The 20185-nt window shown below is 53.5% G+C and overlaps 2 protein-coding genes across 3 annotated transcripts in view; one reads left to right on the forward strand and one right to left on the reverse strand.

The window, feature by feature from the left end:
• Positions 1–553: 553 nt before the first annotated feature.
• On the forward strand, positions 554–11915 carry SLC22A31 (solute carrier family 22 member 31). 2 transcript variants are annotated; one of them, XM_074286180.1, is made up of 9 exons: positions 554–982; positions 3017–3120; positions 3361–3515; positions 4529–4697; positions 6969–7111; positions 7915–8023; positions 8869–9083; positions 10238–10349; positions 10868–11915. In XM_074286180.1, exons 1-9 carry the CDS (start codon positions 608–610, stop codon positions 11310–11312), a joined length of 1827 nt encoding a protein of 608 aa, XP_074142281.1. In that variant the 5' UTR covers positions 554–607; the 3' UTR covers positions 11313–11915. The 2 variants fall into 2 exon arrangements, with proteins under 2 accessions (XP_074142281.1, XP_074142282.1); XM_074286181.1 differs by having other exon boundaries at positions 11027–11915.
• CDH15 (cadherin 15) overlaps positions 11876–20185 on the reverse strand; it is a 29672-nt gene continuing 21362 nt past the window's right edge. The window contains exons 6-14 of the mRNA XM_074286179.1: positions 19002–19130; positions 17535–17720; positions 16751–17004; positions 16472–16614; positions 15699–15935; positions 14956–15195; positions 14639–14775; positions 13652–13819; positions 11876–12904 (exon numbers count right to left, since the gene is read on the reverse strand). Coding sequence (XP_074142280.1) covers positions 12704–12904; positions 13652–13819; positions 14639–14775; positions 14956–15195; positions 15699–15935; positions 16472–16614; positions 16751–17004; positions 17535–17720; positions 19002–19130 — 1695 coding nt within the window. The 3' untranslated portion in view covers positions 11876–12703. The remainder of the gene's footprint in view (positions 12905–13651; positions 13820–14638; positions 14776–14955; positions 15196–15698; positions 15936–16471; positions 16615–16750; positions 17005–17534; positions 17721–19001; positions 19131–20185) is intronic.

Consider the following 20185-nt stretch of genomic DNA (forward strand, 5'->3'; position numbering starts at 1 on the left):
GCTGGCTTGGAGGGAACCTAAGTACGAGGCCTCCCGGAAATGGCGTCCCTCTCCCGTATCCCGGGGCAGCGCTTCCCTCGGCCACCAGCGGCCCTTCGTGGGCCTTCGCAGGGTACACGGCCAGCTTTCAGCCCTGGGCCTTTCGCCCTCGGGAGGACCACCTGGCCCTGCCCGGGCAGCTGCTGGGTCTCGTGGCCCGGTAGCTGAGGGGGTCCGCAGCTCCTTTCCAGCTCAAGTTGTCCCGATTCACGGTGAGCTCCTCGAGGGCAGGGCCCGGCGGCCCCCTCTCCAGGGCTCCCGGACGGCCACCCTGGAGAGCAGCCTCTGGGGCCGCTGAGGGCGTCTGGGGAGAGCCCGCGGCCCGCAGTCCTGCCTTGGGGCCTTCCTGGTGGCTAGGGGGTGGTCCTTGGAGGGGGTCGGGGGGAGTAGGGGAGAAGCTTCCGCGACGCCCCAACAGCCAGCCAGAATCCCGGCCAGGCTTCGGCGCGCGCCTTTTAAAGCTGGGGCTTGGGGTGGGGCGGGGCGGCGCCCCTGCCCCGCCCGCCCCGCCCCGTCCCGCGGGCGCACGGGGCCGGGCCGCAGGGCCCTCAGAGCCGCCGCCGGGGCCATGGACTTGGACGCGCTCGGGGTATTCACGTCGCGCACCTGGAACGCGCGGCTGCGGCTCGTGGTCGCCGCTTCGTGGCTGCCCAACGTGGCCCTGGCGCTGGCGCTGAACTCGGACTGGCTGATGTTCGCGGCGCCGCCCGCCCACCACTGCCGGCCCGACCTGGCGCTGCTGCCCCCGACGCTGCGCTCCCTGGCCGGCCCGGCGCTGCTCAACGTCAGCCTCCCGCGGCTGCCGCCCCCCGGCACCTGGAGCCCCTGCCGGCTGCTGCGGTACCCGGGCCCGGACCCCGAGCCCAACGGCACCAGGCCCTGCACCCGCGGCTGGGAGTTCGCGCGCCCCGCCTCCGGCCTGCTGAGAACCCCCATCATCCAGGTGCGGCCTTCGAGGCCCCAAATCCGGGCTTCTCCCGCTCCGAGTCCGGCGGGGGGCACGCCCCGGTGTCCGGGGCTCTGAGCCCGGGGCGCAGTCCGGGGGTGCCGAGGAGCAGGGCCCGCGGCGGGGTTACCCTGGAGCGGAGGGTGCGGGGTGCAGGCGTTCAAGGGCTCGGAGCGCGGGGTGCAAATAAAACTCCGTAAGAGTTCTGAGGGGCTCCTCTTCCCCGAGCTCGTGCAGCCGTCCCGTTGGGCGGCGAGGGCAGGCTGGACAAGCGGCTCTCTGGGGGCTCTCCGGTTCTAATTCAGGGATGGGAGGGGGCTGGAGCCTCCCGTTTCCCTTCCCCCTCCCGCTTCCTCCCTCCTTTCCCCCTCCCTCATTCCCCAGGCCCTGCCTTTCCTCTCCTTCCTTTCCTCCACTTACTCTCGGCCTGAGGCTCCTGAGGGCCCGCGGCGGAAAGCTGCCTCCGACACCACCCCAGGGAGGCAGGGAGGGGGAGGGGGAAACCACCCGGTCCCAACGAGACTGGCCCGAACCTGCCCGGCTTCAGTCCTGATTACGCCTGATGGCTGGCGGGTGGGGATGAAGGTGCGAGGGAAGGCGGAGGAACCAGCCCGTGCTCCCCAGTACACAGGGCAGGGTCATTGGATTGCGCTCAGACACTCCAGCCGGCTCAGGGGACTAAGGGAGGGCGTCCAGATAAAAAGAATCATTAAAGAATAAAAGCAGGGACCAAAAACGCGACTTAAGCAGAGAGTGTTGGATTGGCACCACATTGGCCTGGCACTTCTGCCTCTGCCATTTATCGGCCGTCTGACGGGGCAGTTTACTTGAATCCTCTGCTTTCTCTGTAAAACAGCAGAAGTAGATGCAATGATCTCTAAGGAACCTCCCACCTTGGAATTTTATGGTTCTCTGGTTGCCCAGGAATGAGCACGGTTGGCTTGGGCCCTCCCAGAAGGGGCTCTTCATTTGGGGTCTGAGGATCCCCGAGGGTGGGCGAGTGGGTCTGTGAACTTAGGTGGGAAAAAACACACCTTTATTGTCACAAAACTAGCCAAAATTTAACGTTTCTATTATTTTAAAACATTGTGAGAAGGCTTTTTATCAAACTTCCTGAGGGTTCTGGGATACAAAAAAGATTAGGAACCCCACTTTTTGGGACCTGCGAGATGTTCCATCTCAGAGACAATGCCCCTGTTGGAGCTTCCATCCTGGGCACTTACAGTTCACCATGTGGGAAGCTCCCTCCTCTTTCTCCCTCTCTTTCTTTTCTTCCATCAGCTGTCCCTCACCCCCCATTGTTGGGGAGGGAAGTCTTATAATTCCCATGGACCACTGGACCCCAGCTCGAGGAGGTGGTGGGTATATCCTGATCCACTCACCAAGGGCAGCATTGAGATTGATTCTTTCCTTCCTAGCTGGGAGACACCTGCCTTGGTGCAGTTTAGCTGGAAACAGCACACCCTCTTCCCAAAGACTGGGGTCTATAGAGAGGTGGTCAGTCCTGGTCTCCAGACTTGGGGAACAACGAAGGGAGGGCCTGGAAGGGTCGTCAGAAGAAGGTTTAGTCCAACCCCCGGTTTCATAGATGAGTTCACTGAGGGCCAGAGAGATGACGTTATTTAAGTGCCTACGGTCATACAGTGCAGTTGTAAGAAAGATAGTAACTGACTCAAGCAGGATTCCCCCCAGCTCTTCTAATCCCTGATGGTGTGTTCTCTTGACTCTAGCATGCTAAATGGGATATTTGGAGTGGGGGGGGGGGAGTGAGTGTGGGAAGTGTTTGGATGTCTGAGTCAGAGGATATTGGACTAGGAGTCAGGAGATTTGAGTTCTAATCTCAGCTCTGCCATCAATGTGATCACAAGCATGAAACTTTAGCTCTGGGAAAGGAAGTCGCGGAATGGTTTTTTAAAAATCCTATTCAACTCCAAGGTTTTGTGATTGTCTTCTCACGGAGCAAAATGAGGATGAAATGATGTCCAGTCTTGTAGTGGAACCCTTATGGGTGTCTTCTCTGTTCTCCCACAGTGGAATCTCGTGTGTGAGGATACATGGAAGGTGCCCTTGCAGCAGATAATTTACCTTCTGGGCTGGTTGTTGGGCTGTATGATCCTGGGCTCAGCCTGTGACCGGTAAGGGTCCCTGCCCTTGCCCCTCTTCTCTTCCCCCCTCAGCCCGGAAGGAGATAGTTCCCCTTGAGGGAGTCACCTTCTCTGTGAAGCAATTCTCATTTTGTGAGCATCCCTTGGTCCTGCCAGGCATAAGGATTCCCCCCAGGGCACTTCTGCCCTCTGCCAGCTTGGCTGGCTGGCCAACTGGTGGCCCTCCCCCGGTTTGCCTGGCTTTCTCTCACCAATCCTTTGTGCCTGCAGGTATGGCCGTCGAACCACCTTTGTGACCTCCCTGGCTCTGGCCACGGTGCTGGGAAGTGGCATAGCCCTGTCGGTCAACTACCCCATGCTGCTGTCCCTAAGGCTATTCTTTGGGGCCACTGTGGCTGGCGCCTTCCTCTCACTCTATGTGGCCCGTGAGTATCAGGAGAGCAGGGGTTCTGGACAGCCCGCCCCACCCGCTCCATGATTTGGAAGGCAGAATGGTGTGGTGGCCGGGCTGCCAGGAAACCAGGGTTCAAGTCTCCTCCCTGATCTTTAAAGACTGAAACCTTGGACAAACAGCTCAACTTTGGACCCCACATCCCACAGAAATGGAAGCCTATCCTTCTTGCCCCTATTCACTGAGGTTACAGAGTTAGAACTAGGAGAGGTCCTTGGACAATCACCACCGCCATTGCAGAGATGAGCATATGGGACTTGTACAGCTGTGTACAACCTTCCAGGTTCTTACTGGGGGAGAGGGGAGGCGTTAACCTCAGGGCTTCACTCAAAGGGAAGCACTTTGTAAACCTGTGAGCTCTAGAAAGCTCAACGGGGCACCCAGAACCTTCACACATCCCCCAGCCCCTAGTACTTAGTGCTTAGGTGTTTCCCTTTATGGAATTCTAGTCCCCCCCCACTTTGAGGATGCGTTGGGTCCCTATTTTGGGACCTGGTAAGTTGAGGTAGGTCCCAGAAGGAAGGTGACAGGTAAGGGAGCGGAACTGGTTCTGGAGCCATCCTGGCGGGGATGTCTCAGTGAGAATAAGGGGGAGAGAGTTTTGGAAAGGGGCCAGAAGGCAAAGGGGAAAAGCAGCTTTTCTAGAATGTGTGTGGGGGAGTTTGGGGCCCCCGAGGCAGAGGAGAGGGGCGCCACTCCTGTTTGCCCAGTGAGCTTGAGTGTTTGCCCACAGAAGCAGTGAGTGTTCCTGGCTTTTATGTTGCAAGACTCCTCCGGGAAGGGAGACGGCAGCACGTCAGCCAAAGTCCCCCTCTGTCCTGGGACAGTGAGAGTGTAGGGGCCAAGTAGGGGAAGTCGCTGCTTGATGTCGGAAAGCTGGGAGGGAAAGAAAACATTCAAGTAGGTTCCCCAGAGAGACCGCCCCACATCTTTCCCGGAAGCCATTCTTGGTGCTGTCTCCCCATCCCCCTCCATCCATCCTGGCAGGGCTGGAGATTTGTGACCCCGATCACCGCCTCTCAGTCACCATGGTGTCCAACTTCTTCTTCATTGTGGGGACAGTCGCAGTGCTGGGGCTGGCGGTGCTATGTCAAGACTGGAGGTTGCTGCAGGGGGTGGTGACCTTCATCCTGGGCCTCGTGCTGTTGTTCTGGGGGTGAGTGCCCCTCAGGGCTGCTGGGACAGATGGACTCCAGGGATAGGGATAGTCTAAGACCTCTTCAGACTTCTGGGCTGGAGCCAGGAGTGGGGGCTCAGCAGGGTCTGGTGCTCTTGGCTCCAATCCAAGGCTGGTTGGTTTCTCCCTCTGGGCTCTTATTTCCTCCTCCATAATCATATTTCTGTAGTGTTTTGAGGTTTACAAAGCACTTTCCTTCTAATAGCTCTGGGAGGTAGATGGTATGAGTCAGGGGTGTGCCCATTTTACACATGAGGAGGCTGAGGGTCAGAAGGATTAAAGCAGGGTTGCCTTCTTCCCAGTCTGGTGCAGAGCTCTTTCCACGTTCCCCATCCTACATGGTCCATCTGGTGATACCTGCCCTGATCCCCCCAAAAGCTTGTGACATTTTGGTAGGCAAATGGTTGGAAAAAAGTGGAGGGTGTTGGGCTTGGAATCAGGAAGATCTGACTTCCTCCTCTCCCAAAGACACTCTATCTAGTGACCCTAGGCAGATCACTTAACCTGATGGATTGCCTCGGATTCCTTAAGTCAAAATGGAGCTAATATAGACGTCTACCTTCAAGGGAGGTGGTTGAGGGAACCAGATGAGCTAATATTTGTAAAGTGCTTTGCAAGTCTTTCTTTAACAAGCCCTACATAAAAGCTGGCTATTATTATTATCATCAAATCACTTAACTTCTGTCACTCAGTTCCCTAATCTTTAAAATTGAGATAATAAAAGCACCTCACCCCCAGGATTTTTCATGAGGATCAAATAAGATAGCATCTGGAAAGTCCTTGCAAACCTTCAAGTGCTGTCAGTATACTGGCTCTCCTAATTATACATAGGATTAAGGCACATGCTGGATCTCCCTATCACTCAGGATGGGTCCATTTCTCTAATTAAAAACCCTTGGCATCCAGGTCTATCTGACTACAACCTCCCATCATTCCATGCTCTCTTGTGTCTCACCATTCTTAAGCCCATTCTTTGCCTTCTCAAGACCTCTGTTCCCCCAGTCCTTCTGTCCTTCCTCAGATCATTCCTTTCCCCTATTTCCACTTGACTTTCCCTCCATTGTTTGCTATTTCCACTCTACACTCTTCTCTGATCCCTGTCCCATTGCTCCTTACCCTGTTGCTGCCAGTCCCTTGCCATGCCTGGGACACTCCTGCTCCCACTTGCCATCTCTTGCTCCTACGTGTGATGCTGCTTGAAGGAACATGATGCATGAAGTCACACAACTATACTGTGCCTGTTTGGGGGATGGGATGTACTCATGGCAGGCAACTTCACCTGGGCTCTCCTTCCTGCCAAGCAATCACTCCCTTTCTCCTGTAATTCAGACTTGCCCTCTTCCAAACGAACCCATTCTCCCATTTGTAACTTCAACATTCTTCTTACTCTCCCTGAGCTCAGGTATCCGAGCCATTGCTCAATTTTGCCTTTTCTACCTCCATAGCCCCCTGCAGTTGCGCAGCTCTCCAGGCCCCTGTCATTTCTCACCTGCCTTTCCTTGCCTCCTCTCTAACTGCTAGGGGGCCCCATTCCCCTTGTATGATTTCACTACCTTGTATTTATTTGTTCTTCTGCATGTGTCAACTGATATATTTGTTCTTCCCCTCATTTGAAAGAGCTCCCTGTGAGCAGGGATTTGTTTCATTCCATTTGTATTTCTGGAGTCCAGCGCAGTGCTTATACAGTAGGCTTTTAATAAATGCTTGTTGAGTGAGGGATACCCTGTCCTGAACACAGACCACATTATGTAATCATGGGTTCAGAGTTACAAGGGGCCTGTGAGATGATTGAGGAGGTAAATTGAAGTTCAGAAAAACTCTATCCAGAGCTTGCCTTCCACATCTGTTGGGCCTTGATGAGTGGACAAGATCAAAGAATTGTAGATTTAGCCTTAACAGGGACCACAGAAGTCATCAGACCCAGTCTCTCATGAAGGACTGGCGGAAGCTTAAGTGATTTGGTTAGGGTCACTGAGCTCTGATTGACCTTAAAGCCAGCATCTTCTAGGTCTGAAAGTCCAGGAGACAGATTCCTAGCCACTCTGGGACAAGATATGAAAGCATCCAAGGGTCTGGCTTTGTTTCTTAGTGAAGATTCTTGAAGAAAATCTGTCTTGGTCTGAGCTGGGCTTGGAAGATGGGGAGTCACTACAACATCCTGGATCCCCGTGGCTTTGCCAAGGGGGACATGGGGGCATAGAGGCTGGAGGGAACTTGAAGAAAACGCTCCCCTCGGTCATGTCCTTGCAGGTTTCCTTTCCTGTTACCAGAGTCCCCCCGGTGGCTGGTGGTCACTCAGCAGCTGGAAAGAGCCAAGAGGGCCCTGTGGCGCATGGCAGAGACCAATTTCAACCCTAATGAACCCAGCTCCATGAACATTGCTCTGGACAAAGGTGAGAGTTGTTGGCTCTGTCCCCTTCCCTCATTTCTGTCCCTGATTCTCCCTCCAGGAGTGAACTTCCACAGATTCTTCACAGACCCTCACTCGACCCTCACAACCACCCTGGGAGTTCAGAGATACTAGGACTCCCATTTATGGTTTGAGTAAACTGAGGCAGACAAAATTAAACAAGAGTCTGGATTTGGGTTTGAGTCCTTGTCCCTCCTAGCTACGGTTACTCTGATTCTGGTTATCACTATTATGGAAGCTATAGAGATGACATTGGGATGGTGCTCCCGGAGATAGGGCTTGAAGGCCACGTGGAGCAGCCAAGGTGTAGGAGGAGCACTCAGTGTTCCACATTTACTGAGCGTCTTCTAAGCTGGAGAAGCTCCTAGGAACTGGGGACTCACTGACCATGACTGTCTTGGGATCCGGATATAGGATTGTGCAAGAGGTGTGTTAGGGAGAAGTCAGGCTGACAAAGGCAGTGTTTGTGGAAAGGCACTGAATGCCAGGCTGAGGACTTGGAATCCCATCAGTTGTGAGAAGCTGTGATAGAGAAAGACTGTGTGTGTGTTAGGGACATATCCTTGCAGTCTTATCCTAATGGCAGATGCTGGCAGAATAATGTGCTGAGCTCCTCTGGTGGACTGTTCCTGGGTACTTGAGAAACAAAGACATCTGTTCTTCAGTGGTCCACTAGGACCCTTCCCTGATGGGATCGGGTGGAAGGCGGGGTCTTTCTCTCTCAGACTTCATTGTGTTCTCCCTGGGCCGGGCGTAGTTAACACTTTCCTTTCCTCACACCCAAAGGGTTGGACAGACTGTTTTCAATGAAGTCCTTGCCCCAGTATCACTCCATCTGTGAGGTCTTCAGCGCTCACCTCACCTGGAGAAACATCCTCATCTTGTCCTTCATCTCGTAAGGAGCCACGGGGGAGGTGGGAGGGCTTGGAGGGCCGGGCCGTGGGGGCCGTGGAAGGAGCGGCGTAGGGTCAGCCAGGCCTTCTGTGCAATGGAAATCAACCTCCAGCCTTCTCTCCAAAAGGGCCGCTGTGAGGTAGGACCTAACAAGAGGTAAATGCTTTAATTCTGTCATGGCTCCTCTCCCTGGGCCCCTTGGAGGAAAAGATGCAGAGACACAGGTCTAAGCTCGGCAAAGCGACAATTAGGGCGGTCCTGGAGGGGAACGAGTCTCCTTGGAAGACAGCAAGCACCCCTCCAGACCCCACAGAGTCTCCCAGCAGAGGCTGCCTGCCCATCCCCGGAAATGGCACCCGTTCAAGCACAGGAGCTCCGGAGCTTTGGGCGTCCTGACTCTCAGCACTCCCCAAACCCAGATGAGGGAGGGGCCAGTGACAGCCAGAATCATTAAGGAAAGCTCCCCAGAGGAGGCTGGGCTGGTTCCGGGCTGGTGGAGCTCGGATGCCCTTTCTCAGAAGAATGCTTTTAAAGGCACAAAATAAAATGCATAGGATTACAGAGGAGACCCAAAATGAGTGAAAATAAACACATAACATTTTTCCCATCCAAGTCTGTGGACCTCCTGAAGTCTCCCTATGAGCTCCGAGCTCCAGGTCAGGGACCCCTGAACCAAGATGACTTCTGAGGTCCTTAATAGCATTGACATTCGCTTTTTGTTTCCCAGGCTGTATTCTCCCAGGCTGGAGGTCAGCCTGCCTCCCCCTACAAGCCTCCTCTTCCCCCCATTCAGGCTGGAAGTCAGCCTGGCCCCCCAAACCTCATCCTGCCTCCTTCCCTTCACAGGTTGCTCGGGCACGGCATTCGCTATAGCTTCTTACAATACCTGCTGCCCTTCCTGCCTCCCTTCTACATGCCCAGTTTCTTGCTGAATGGGCTGGAGGGGCTTGCCAGCCTCCTGCTGATCCCGATGGCCTGGTGCTATGGCCGCCGAGCTACTCTGCTCCTGTGTACTGTCATCACCAGTCTGACCTCCTTGTTCCTTCTCTCCCTTTACCAGTGTAAGAGGAAAGCCTTGGGAGCAGAAACAGGGTCTGGGGTGGGGGGAGCTGGGGTGGTGAGCAGGTAATGGGATCTCCAGGCTCCAAGAAATGTCTCCACTTCCCTGTTTTATAGATGGAGAATTTGACCCCCAAAAGGGGAGCTCGTCTAAGGTTAGCCAGCCAGGGCTCCCAGAACCCTTCCCAGTGCAGCCTTCTTTCCACTGGCTCCTTCCCCTCTGGGATTTTCAGCCTAGTTGAGGAATTCAGAGGACACAGATGAAATAACAGAACAGCGTGATGTCCTACAGAGAGTGCTGGCCTGGGGACGGGAATACCGGGCTCTGCCTTCCAGGTCTGCCAGTGTTCTCTGTATAACCTTGAACTAGACGTCCTGATTCCAAATCCAGCCTCTGACACTGTTAACTTTGTGGTCCTGGGCAAGTAATTTAACTTTTCTTTGTCTCAGTTTCCTCATTTGTAAAATGGAAATAATAATAATAACTGTCTTTGATAGCCTAGAGCTTCCTTGAGAATCAGATGGGAAAATATATCCTCTGTTAACCTTAAAACATAATATAAAAGCTAGTTATTATTATTACTATTAATAATAATTTATTACATATTTGCTGTGTATATTATTAATAATTATAATAATTTAGTTATTTTTGATAGATTTACATTATGTTTACATATATATATATATATATTTTTTTTTTTTTCTCTTTTTCTGAGGCAATTGGGGTTAAGTGACTTGCCCAGGTCACACAGCTAGGAAGTGTTAAGTGTCTGAGACCAGATTTGAACTCCGGTCCTCCTGAATTCAGGGCTGGTGCTCTATCCACTGCGCCACCTAGCTGCGCCTGTTTACATATATTTTCTAGATTTTTTTTATCATAAAGTGATCAGGACAAGATAACCTCTGAGGCCCCTCTCAGCTCCAGATCTGTGCTCCTTTGATAGGGATTCGAAGACAGACCCAGATTCAGACAAGGGAGAGGTCAGGGCCAGTTAGTGTAGTTGGGAAGACTTCTTGAACTGTGACAAGCCAGGCCCTGCAGAGAAGGGGTGGGAGCTGGGGCTGCAGCATCCCACAGCAGCTGGCGCTCAGCCAGGGCCAGGGAGACGAGGGAAGGGGTGGGTGAGCAGTGATCCGGCCCCCTCTCTCCTCCTAGTCCTGCCGATGTGGACGGTGATATTCCTCTCCGGACTGGGGCTCCTGGCCTCCCACGCTATGTCTGTGTTCTGCATCTTTTTTTCCAGTGAGATCCTCCCCACCGTGCTCAGGTAAGCCCTGCCCTGAGCGCAGGGGCAGGAGACCCAGGAGCCTGCCCACGGCCGGTGGTCCTTCCCACAGGGCCATGCCAGCCCCAGAACATCCCCCAATGTCTTGCCGCCCAACCTTCCAGCTTCACTGTCTCCCTAGGAGTCTTGGGAAAAGGGGGAGCCCCTGAACCTGTGAAGGTTCCCCCAGGGGTGAGGGTGAGTCTGGTACATCCTGAATATTTTTGATCTGAGCCTGGCACTGCCAGGGAAAGAGTGGAGGAGAATACATAGAGACAGCTTGAAGGAAGAGAGACCTATCCCTTTTTGGGGAGCCTGGGGGGAAGAGGAGGAAGGGAGAAACCTCAGTCGTTTTCTCAGTTTTTCAGGAGGTGTTTTCCCTCAGGCCTTCATATTTCCAGAGGAAGGGCAGGAAAGCCAGGTTTGGCTCTGGTACCACCCTCCCTGCTAGCTTTGTGTTGGGGGGGGAGGGCTGGAAACGAGAGTGAGTTCCTGACTCTGCCTTGCTTCCCGTCTCTCAGAGGAGCCGGGCTGGGCATCATCATGGCAGCTGGGTTCCTGGGACAAGCGGCCATTCCCATCATGAACTTCTCCAAAGCCCCCAGCTTTTTCCTCCACCACCTGATATTTGCCTCTTTCACCTTGCTCTCCTTGCTCTGCATCTTGCTCCTCCCTGAAAGCCAGGGCCGGAACCTCCCCGAATCCCTGGAGGATGCTGAGGACAGACAGTCGTCCCTGCTCTTCCTGCCCTTCTGGGCCACTCAGGGCCCCCATGTCCCACTGCTCCCGCCCCCCCATCAGCGGACCTACCGTGGACGGCAGCAGCACTCCGGCCCGGGTGCTTCAGTCTCCAGCCCAGAGAATGGTGACCAAAGGCATGAATCCATCTGGAATACCCTGCTTGCACAGGCCCTGGGCACGCGGAGGGCAAGGCGTGTGCGAGTTATGCAAGCCCACTCGCAGTGACTGCCCCGATTAGTGCCCTTGTTGTAGCCCTGGGAAGGGAGCCCTTGTCAAACAGGAGGATACTGTGTCACTGTCACCTTTATGATAATGGAGAGTGACTGCTCCCCTCTCGCCAACTCACCTGTTTTCTGGATGGGGAGGAAAGGAAGGACACTGGGAGGCCAGCCTGAACTGCCCCTGTCCCCGGATCCTGTGAGCTCCCTAGGGTAGGGCAGACATTCCCAACTTCCCTACGAGTTCTGAGCTCCCTCCACCTGAGAGGCAGACAGGTACCGCTCTGGCCACCCTCCTGTCAGCCCGGGAGCTGCTCTGGAAGCCCTCGCCTCAGGAAAGCGTTTTCTTTCTGGGGCATAGTGTCTGGCTTTCTGATGGCTTCCAGGAGCCCCTGGCTTCTCTCCCCTGTCACTGAAAAGCACCCCGAGAACCGCCTTGATTCCTCTGTACTTTGCACTGGAAGGACCCTCTGTATCCTCTGGGTTTCTGTCTAGCCTTTCCAGGACCCCATTCCTTCCATCCTCAGGGAGGACAGGGACCCAGCTTTTGGTACCCCTGCTAGCTCACTGCGGGTGATCCAGGGCCTGATATAAAAAGGTTTCTAAACTTGTTGGGTTTTTTTCTTATTTAATTCAAACTGCCTCATGCAGCTAATTTCTCTTATACAAAAAACAGCAACAGAGCTGGGCAAATATGAGATGGGAGATTGTTGGGGGAATTTCACAGAAAGGTCCGTCCATGCCTGGGAGCCGGGGAAGAGTTGGGAGAGGGCGGCTTGCTAATTGAAACCCCCCCCCCCACGTCTGGGCAGCCAGGCAGGATCCTCATCTGAGGGCCGCTCTGGCTCAGCTTGGCACTTCCCCATCAAGGCTCAGTCCCCGGATTTTCATTATTTTTCTTGGCTTTTGGATACCTCTCTCCTATTGCTCCCAGAAGGTTTAAACCAATAGCACCATGGAGCTTTTGCTTCCTCATGAGCACGTGGGGTACCAGACAGCACCCCCGACCTGTTAAGAATAAGGCAAGTCCAATCCAATGCTTGGCTGGAACTTGGAATGGACCATGACTAGTCAGGGGCTGATGACCCCTGGTCCCTCCCTGTCCCCCTGAGGGTCTTCTTTGGAACCTCAGGATGAGCCTATGGGAGGCAAAGGGATTTCCCCTAGAGGGTTGACCCTCTGGCTTGGTCTGAGGAGGTAGAGCACAGGGTGAAGAAGGCTCCCCTGGCTCTCAGGAAGCCGCCTGGAATGGAAAGAGAGGCCCCTCAGCCTTGGGAAGGTCTGAGCCCCCAGAAAGGGCAGGGCTGCAGCTGTGAGGTTCAGTGAATTCCCCTTAGGAGGCTCACTCTCCATTTTGGCTTGCTTTCCCCTGATCTACCCCCAAGTCCTCCCTGCCCCTCAGTGCTGCCCGTACATGTCCGCCAACCGAGTGAATCTGGGACCCCAGTCCCTGAGATAATCATAGTCTTGGTCTTCATCTCCCAAGCTTGAGAGGATGGAGCTGAGAGTGCCTGCCAGAGAGCCTTCTCCCTCATAGTCGTAGATGAGCGCCGTGTCGTAGGGTGGAACACTGGGGTCGTTGTCAGCTGCTTCTAGACCCTGGGGACACGGGCAAGACAGGAGAGTTGGGTTGGTGGAGGTTCTGGGCCAGTATTCGAAGGATGGAAAACCCAGAGCAAAATTAGTTTAAGGAAAACAATTGGAAAGGCAGAGGTGCAGTTTAGGGGAATTATATGAAGGATGGCGCTCCTTAAGCTTTCTGGTCTCTGGATCCCTTTATGCTCTTAAAAAGCATCAGCTTCTGTTTGTGTTAATCTACTGATAGTCACTGCATTAGGAACTAAAACATTTTTAGCATTATTATGCAGGCCCCCCTGAAGGGTTTGGGGGACCCCAGAGGTCCCCAGACAACACTTTGAGAATTGCTGAGATGGTGTATCAGAGTCAAAATGAAATGATTTTTTGCATTACATGCTATTTGTTTTTATTGTTCCCTTTCCTCAAGATTAGCTAGATTGGGAAAGATAGAAGGTCCTTGGAAAACTGAGGCAGTGGCCATAGACCTGTGAGGATTATCCATGTGTGAAGTGTGAAACATGCCATTAATGGAGTCTCTGAAGATACATGATAGTAGGACACTATATGGGGACCATAAGGGAGGCAATGGGAAACTCTGATGGGGTTTTTACAACACTTATGTAAAAAGGGAGTTTTTGTCTGTCCATCTCTCTTCCTGTGAGTGTAGCTACAAATTGGAATCAGGATCTTTGGGAGGTGAGAGCCCGGAGAGACTAAGAGGCTGCCCACCTGCAGCTCCATCTCTGGATTCACCTGAGGAACACTTACATCACTGATGAAGTCGGCAATGTCCGAGGGGCTGGTGGGCAGGGCCCGGGAGGGCTGGGACGGAATCCGGTGATAGGGGGTGTCCTTGCGGAGGGGCTGTCTCCCCCGAAAAGCGCTCTGAGGTATCAGCTCGGCGGGATGACGAAGCTGGTTTATGTCATAGGCGTCCTGTAGCATGGGACAAACAACATGAGGAGCGCCCTTTCCCTGGCCCAGCAGAACCACTCATGGTCATACGTGGTTCGCTTGCCAGCCTTCTGGCCAAGGGGGAGTCAGACCTTGATAAACGGCAAATGGGATCGCCAAACCCCAAGAAACGGGACGCTAACTCTCTGGGACCTTGGTCTCCTTGTGTGTCCTTTTCCTCCCCTACATGGTAGGGAAGGCCGCTGAAGAGTCCCTCCAGTCCTAAATCCTGGGAAGTGACTGTTTCCTGTTATAGGATGGGCTGTGGGTACTGATGTGGCAGCAGGACCCGAGTCCTGGGGTATCCACTAGCACCCTAATTCTGCAGCCTTGCCAGCACGCACCCTTCGTTAGCAATACAAAGTCTCGGTACGTTCCCTGGGTGAGTCAGGGGAAAGGCTAAACCCTAGTGGGATAATAGACCAGTGCTTGTGGGGCATTCTGGCTCCGGAGGCTCCCCCACTGATCCTTGCTGGGAAGTCTGATTTTTGAATAAGTTAGAGGTGATATCCCCCACATGAGAGAACTTTTACAGTGCTTTGCAAACCTTAAAATGTACATAGACACAAGCTACTTAAACTATGGGACTTGGAAAAATTCAGTTACCAGTTTGGGTTCCTGGTAGAAGGCCCAACACTATCTAGGCCTTTGTCCTTGGGTCCTTGTCCATCCCCAAACTCCCTTCCCTGTTTCTACCTGTCTCCAGGTTGTCGTCCTCCCTGACAGTCACCTAGTCCTCCCACCTCCCCTCCCCCAGCAGGTCCCTCTTCTCCTGCCCTGACCCACCTCCCCCTTTCTCACCTGATCCTCCTCTCCACCTCCCTGCTCATCATAGTTGAGGATATTGTCCCGAACATCATCCGGCAGCCGGTCCAGCAGCCCCTTCTCCCGAACTCGCTGACGAAAACGCTCAAAGATGGCCACCAGCAATATAAGCACTGTCCCAGGGAAAGAAGCTCCCATGGGTATGGAGGGAAAGAGCAAAGGGGCCCCCAAAAGGGGAGTAAGGGGGTCTCAGGATGCAGGATGAGGAGTTGGGGGAGGATCTGGGGGCATCAGGCTAAAACAGATGAGATCTCTAGGACGATGGGGGGGGGAGATGGGGAAAGTTCACTCACAGAGTAGAAGGATGACGCTGGTCAGGACGATGACCAGGGCCACCAGGCTGATGCCGGCCCCCCCGCCCAGCAGGGCAGCCGCCCCCGGAGTGCAGACTCCGGCCTCGCTGCAGCGACACACAGTCACGTTGAGCAGCTGTTCCAGCTGCTGGGGGGGCTGCCCCGAGTCCTGGAGCAGGAGGGCCAGACTGTACAGCCCCTCCTGAGCCTCCGTCCGCAAGCGTAACCAGGCGTGAGTCACTGGGAGGAGAGGAGGTTGTTGGGGGAGGGCGTGGGGGAGAACAGCCCTCCCCATCCCTTTGTCTCGCAGTCCCCTCCCCCCAGCTCCTCCTTGTCCCCTATCCCCTCTGCTAAGCCATCCCGTACCAGGTCCGGAGACCCGCGTTACATCCCCAGCTGCTGGGCTGTGACACCCTGAATAAGCCGTTTACTTTTTCAGTCTACTGAGAATGGCAGACCATCCTCACAGTCGGGCTGCCGGTTCTTGCCCCCATGGTCGGCAGTGGGGGGTCTCGCCCCGGGATTCCCCATCCGACCCTCGGGCTCCCCGTGAGTCCGCAAAGGACATTAGCTCCTCCTCAGGGAGGTTCGTGATCCACCTCGATGGGACTCGGGCGGAGGTCTTACTGCCCGGGCCTGTCACACGGCCGCTTTGCCTCCAGGGCCCCTCCTTTTCTCTCCCAAGCCCCCAGACCCCCAGACCCCTGGCGCTTCGGCGTGACTGGGAAGGGGCCAGCTCTCACCGTTCAGTTGGCTGATGCTCCAGTTTCTGGCCAGTTCAGGGGAGCCGGGGCTCAGCTGGAAGTGGAAGGGGGCCCCGTGCGGAGGCAGGTCCTCGTCGGTAGCCCCGAGGATGAGCCCGGACCCCTGACTGGGGTCGCTGCACAGGGTCCCGGTGGGGGAGGTCAGCAGGGGCGCATGGTCGTTGACCTCCAGAATCTCGATGGAGAGGGTGCCCGTGGCTGTGCGAGCCGGGGAGGCTGGGGGCGCAGGAGGGGGCGCTGCCCGTCATTTCTGGGCCTGGGTCTCCGCCCCGCCCCAGCCCTCTGTCCCAGGACACACCCAGGAGCTACAGGGCCTCGGTGCTTGGGGACTGGATTGGGGAAATCTGCTTTTCTCTGTTAAACCCCCGCTACTCGGCCAGGCGTTGGAGAGGGCGGTTCTGCTTAGAAAGGGTCAGGGCGGGCGCCTCGAGGTCCGGGCCGTGGTATGGAAAGATCGGCCGGAAGACCCTATAGAGTCTCTCTAGCCCCGACAGGCCGTGCTGCCCCCCGCGGGCGTCATGAACGCCATGTCCTCGCAGCTGAAAGGCCCCCTCTCCCTCGGACCCGGGACCCTCAGACCAGGGCACTCCTGCGCTCCCCGCTCATGCAGACCTCGGACTTGGAGACCTGTTCGTAAGCTATGAACTTCGTGGCCGCGGCCAGCAGGAGTGGTCTCTGCCTAGTGACCTCGAGCCTATGGTTTTCCTTGGGTTCCCCCGCCCGTTCCCCCCCCCCCCCCCCCATTCCCTCACCATCATCGCTGGCCAGAATAATGGCCCTGTACCAGCCGTCTTTGAGGAAGGGCGAGGCCGGGTTGATAGCGCGCTTAGTCTGGATCCGCCCAGTGGCCCGGTCCACTCGAAGCCAGTCCTCGGGGTCGTAATCCTTGAAGTAACTGGGTAAGGGAGGGGAAGAGCCAAATGTTGGGGGGGGCGGGCTTGCACTTCACGTGGGCGCTCCTCCATGCCCACAGAGACAAGCCCCACCCCCGGGCCCGGACAGAAGCCCCCCACCGCCTCCCCGACTCGTACCTGACACGCTGATGTTGCCGGGTGTCCGGGTCTCGGGCAGAGAAGGTGGCCACGTCGGTCCCGGGAGCAGCCCCCTCGGCCACGCTGGCTCGCAGAGGGTTGCTGTGGAAGACGGGCGGCTCGTTCACGTCGCGGACCTCCACCGTCACTGTGGCCGAGCCCCGGGCAGCCTTGGGGGCGGCCGCCTGCAGGGGGGCCTCGTTCTGCACCGCCACTCGAAGCTGGTACTGCTCTCTGCTCTCATGGTCCAAGGGCTGTGGGAACCAAGGGGCCCGGCTGCTGACGTCAAGAGCCTCGTCTCCTTCCTCCCCTCCCCAAATACACGGGGCTCTAAGCACACATTTGTGAGCCTGGGTGGGATTATCTAGGGCCATGTCACATTTTTCCTCCCAAACACCAACAAGCCTGAATGCAAATGAAACAACCCCCCAAATCCTGGCCTAATGGGACAGAAGCTGCAGGCTCTGGGATGGAGATAGGCTCCCCCTCCCCCCATTTCCTCATTCCTTCTTCCCTTCCTTCCCGGAGGGCAGTCTTCCTACCCCCAGTGCCTGGCACATAGTAGGCGCTTAATAAATGCACATTGATTAACTAGAGTAGTGAGTCTGCTGGAATAAAGAATAGGTTTCCTAGGGAGAGTGGTGATGAGACCGTTCCAAGCAAGGAGCCAAGAATCCAGCTCCTAAAACTGGCTGTGAAATGAGTCAAGACCCACTGCCCATCCTCCACCTGGGGAGGGTCAGTGAATCAGAGATTTTCCCACCTACAACCTGGTCTTGCTCACCTTCACCACAGACAGGATGCCATCGTTGGTCTTGGGGTCTGTACGAATGGCAAACTGCCCGCTGGGGTCTCCCTCCAGAATGGTGAACTTGGCCACCCAGTTGGGAGAACCAGGAAGGTCCTTGTCCTGAACTTCGAGCCTCCCCACATCTATGCTGCTCACGGCCTCGTCAGCTCTCACAGAGAACTAGAAAGATACCCCGATGTCCAGTTACTACCCAGGAAGAACAGGGCAGTCGGAGGGATGGGATCCCCACATGCCTTACAGCCGCTGTGATCTTGAGGTCACCCTCTCCAGTCTTCAATTTCCTTATCTTATTATTTATGTAATTTATAATTATTTATATGTATATTTATTTTATATTATATATATATAATTTATATGTATTATTTATTGAATAGTTTATTCAATAGTTTATTGAAAATTAAAAATGGTTTTGTTGAAAGGTCATTTACCAGAACACCATGGTACTTTGTTAGGTTGCTTCAGCCAGCTTAAGTTTGCACTGATGAATTAGAAAGGAAAATTCTTCAATGAATCGGGTGTTTACAAGGTCATAAGGTCATAAGTACAATATTCTCCTTGAGCCTCCATTCTTTTTTTTAATGGTATTTTATTTTTCTAAATACATGCAAACATCTAGGGGAGGAGGTGAGGAAGGAGGGGAAATTGGGACACAAGTTTTTGCAAGGGTTAATGTTGAAAAATTATCCATGCATACGTTTTGAAAATAAAAAAAAAAACTTTAATTTAAAAAATAGCCCCAAAATAAATAAATACATGCAAAGATAGTTTTCAGCATTCACCTTCACAAAACCATGTTTTCCAGTTTTTTTTCTCTCTCCTCCCTCCTCCCCAAGACAGCAAGCAAACTCATCTAAAGTTATTTCCATATTCCCTTGACCCTTCACTCTTAGCACACATATCTGACCATTTGCTAACACTCATCACTCTATCCCTATCACTTCCTTTCTGCTCACATAGCTCCTACCCTAGTGCAGGCCCTCATAACTTCCCAAATGAACTATCCTAATGGCTTCCTATTTGGTCATCCTGCCTCTAGTCTTTTCCCTTTTCAATCCATATTCCACAAATCTGCCAGTGGGATTTTTCTTATGTCACTCTCCTGCTCTATAAACCTCAATGGTTCCCTCTTATCTCTAAGGTCAAATACAAAAGCCTCCATTAAGCCTTTAAAGCCCTTTATAAGATAGCTCCCCATTCCAAACTCTTAGCACATTGTTTACTTAATCATTGCTTATCGATTGACTGACTCCCCTTTGTCACTCTCAACCATGAGAAAAATCCCACCCATGACTAAGAATTAAATTCTTTAAAGATTTCTGGAAGAGAAATCTCGGTGCTAAGGCCAGGACTGACTTTGGGGGTGAAGAACCTGCCATTCTCATGGTGGGCCACGTGGGCTAGGTGTGGGAATAGGGGAGGGAGCAGAGAAAGGGGCGATACCTCCTCCCTAGTGAATTCTGGGGCATTGTCATTGATGTCATCCACGTAGATGATGGCCGTGGCAGTGTTGGTGAGCCCATCCCCAGACATATCAGCTACCTGCAGAGTCAGATTGTATACTCCAACCACCTGGGAGAGAGGGAAAGAAGGTCACTGCAAAGATGGAGAGACCAGAAATAAAGGCACAATCTTAGGTAGCTGAGAAAGGTCATCAGCCATTTGGAGAGCAGCCTGATTGTCAGGACAGTGGGATGGCTGGATTGCAGAATGAGCAGGGGTACAAAGAATTCTGGAAAGATTTCCTGGAGGTTCAGAATCAGGGACTGAAAACCTGGTGTTCCCCAGACCAGGGTTTTTCCTGGGGGGCCAAGCCCAAGAGATGAAGTTCTGGAAGGAGGGGATAGAAGGTAGTTTCAGAGGTCAAAGTTTGTCATCACCTGCTCCTCCAAGCTCGCTCCCTCCCCCAGCTGGTGCTTGGTAGCCCCCTGGGCTCCTGGAGGGCTTGCTTCTAGGAGGAAGAAGTGATGAACCTTTATAGTTTGTTTCCCCAAAAAACCTTTTTTAAAAACCGGAAACTGGAATAAAGAAAAGGTCCTACCTTCTCCCCTCTACTGATGGTAATAGCCTAAAGTTAGAAGAAGTCACCAGAGGGTACAGTTCCCCCCCCCCCTTTCCACTGCAGTGTGGCCACACCTTCTCCAGCAGGCAGTGGAAAGAGTGATGGGCTTATTTTCTGCAGCATCTGACTTCAAACCCAGCTCCAGATGTTCACTAGCTGTGTAATCCTGGGCAAGGGTTCACCTGATCTCTGCCCCTCACCTTGTTATCTGTAAGATGGGGATAATAATGGGACCTACTCCCTTCCTGGCCAAATTAGCTAACATATGTAAAACTCTTTATAAAACTTATGGCACAATATAAGTGCCATTACTACTATTATTAGCATTATTTGGAAAAATACCATATATATATATACATATATATGGAAATATACGATATATATATGAAATTGTACTATATATATGGAAGTGTACTATATATTTGGAAATATATATGGAATTGAACTATATATATGGAAATATACTATATATATATGTGAAATTGTACTATAAATGGAAATATACTATATATATCTGGAATTGTACTATATATAGATGGAATTGTACTATATATATGAAATTGTA

Source organism: Sminthopsis crassicaudata, chromosome 2 (genome assembly GCF_048593235.1).
Source record: "Sminthopsis crassicaudata isolate SCR6 chromosome 2, ASM4859323v1, whole genome shotgun sequence".
Taxonomy (NCBI): domain Eukaryota; kingdom Metazoa; phylum Chordata; class Mammalia; order Dasyuromorphia; family Dasyuridae; genus Sminthopsis; species Sminthopsis crassicaudata.

Excerpts from the sequence above, each read along its gene's own strand:
- SLC22A31 (XM_074286180.1), top strand. The coding sequence starts at position 608 with ATGGACTTGGACGCGCTCGGGGTATTCACGTCGCGCACCTGGAACGCG. Across the intron at positions 3,121-3,360 it reads CTGGGCTCAGCCTGTGACCG|GTATGGCCGTCGAACCACCT; the intron begins GTAAGGGTCCCT and ends TTGTGCCTGCAG. Across the intron at positions 7,112-7,914 it reads GAACATTGCTCTGGACAAAG|GGTTGGACAGACTGTTTTCA; the intron begins GTGAGAGTTGTT and ends TCACACCCAAAG.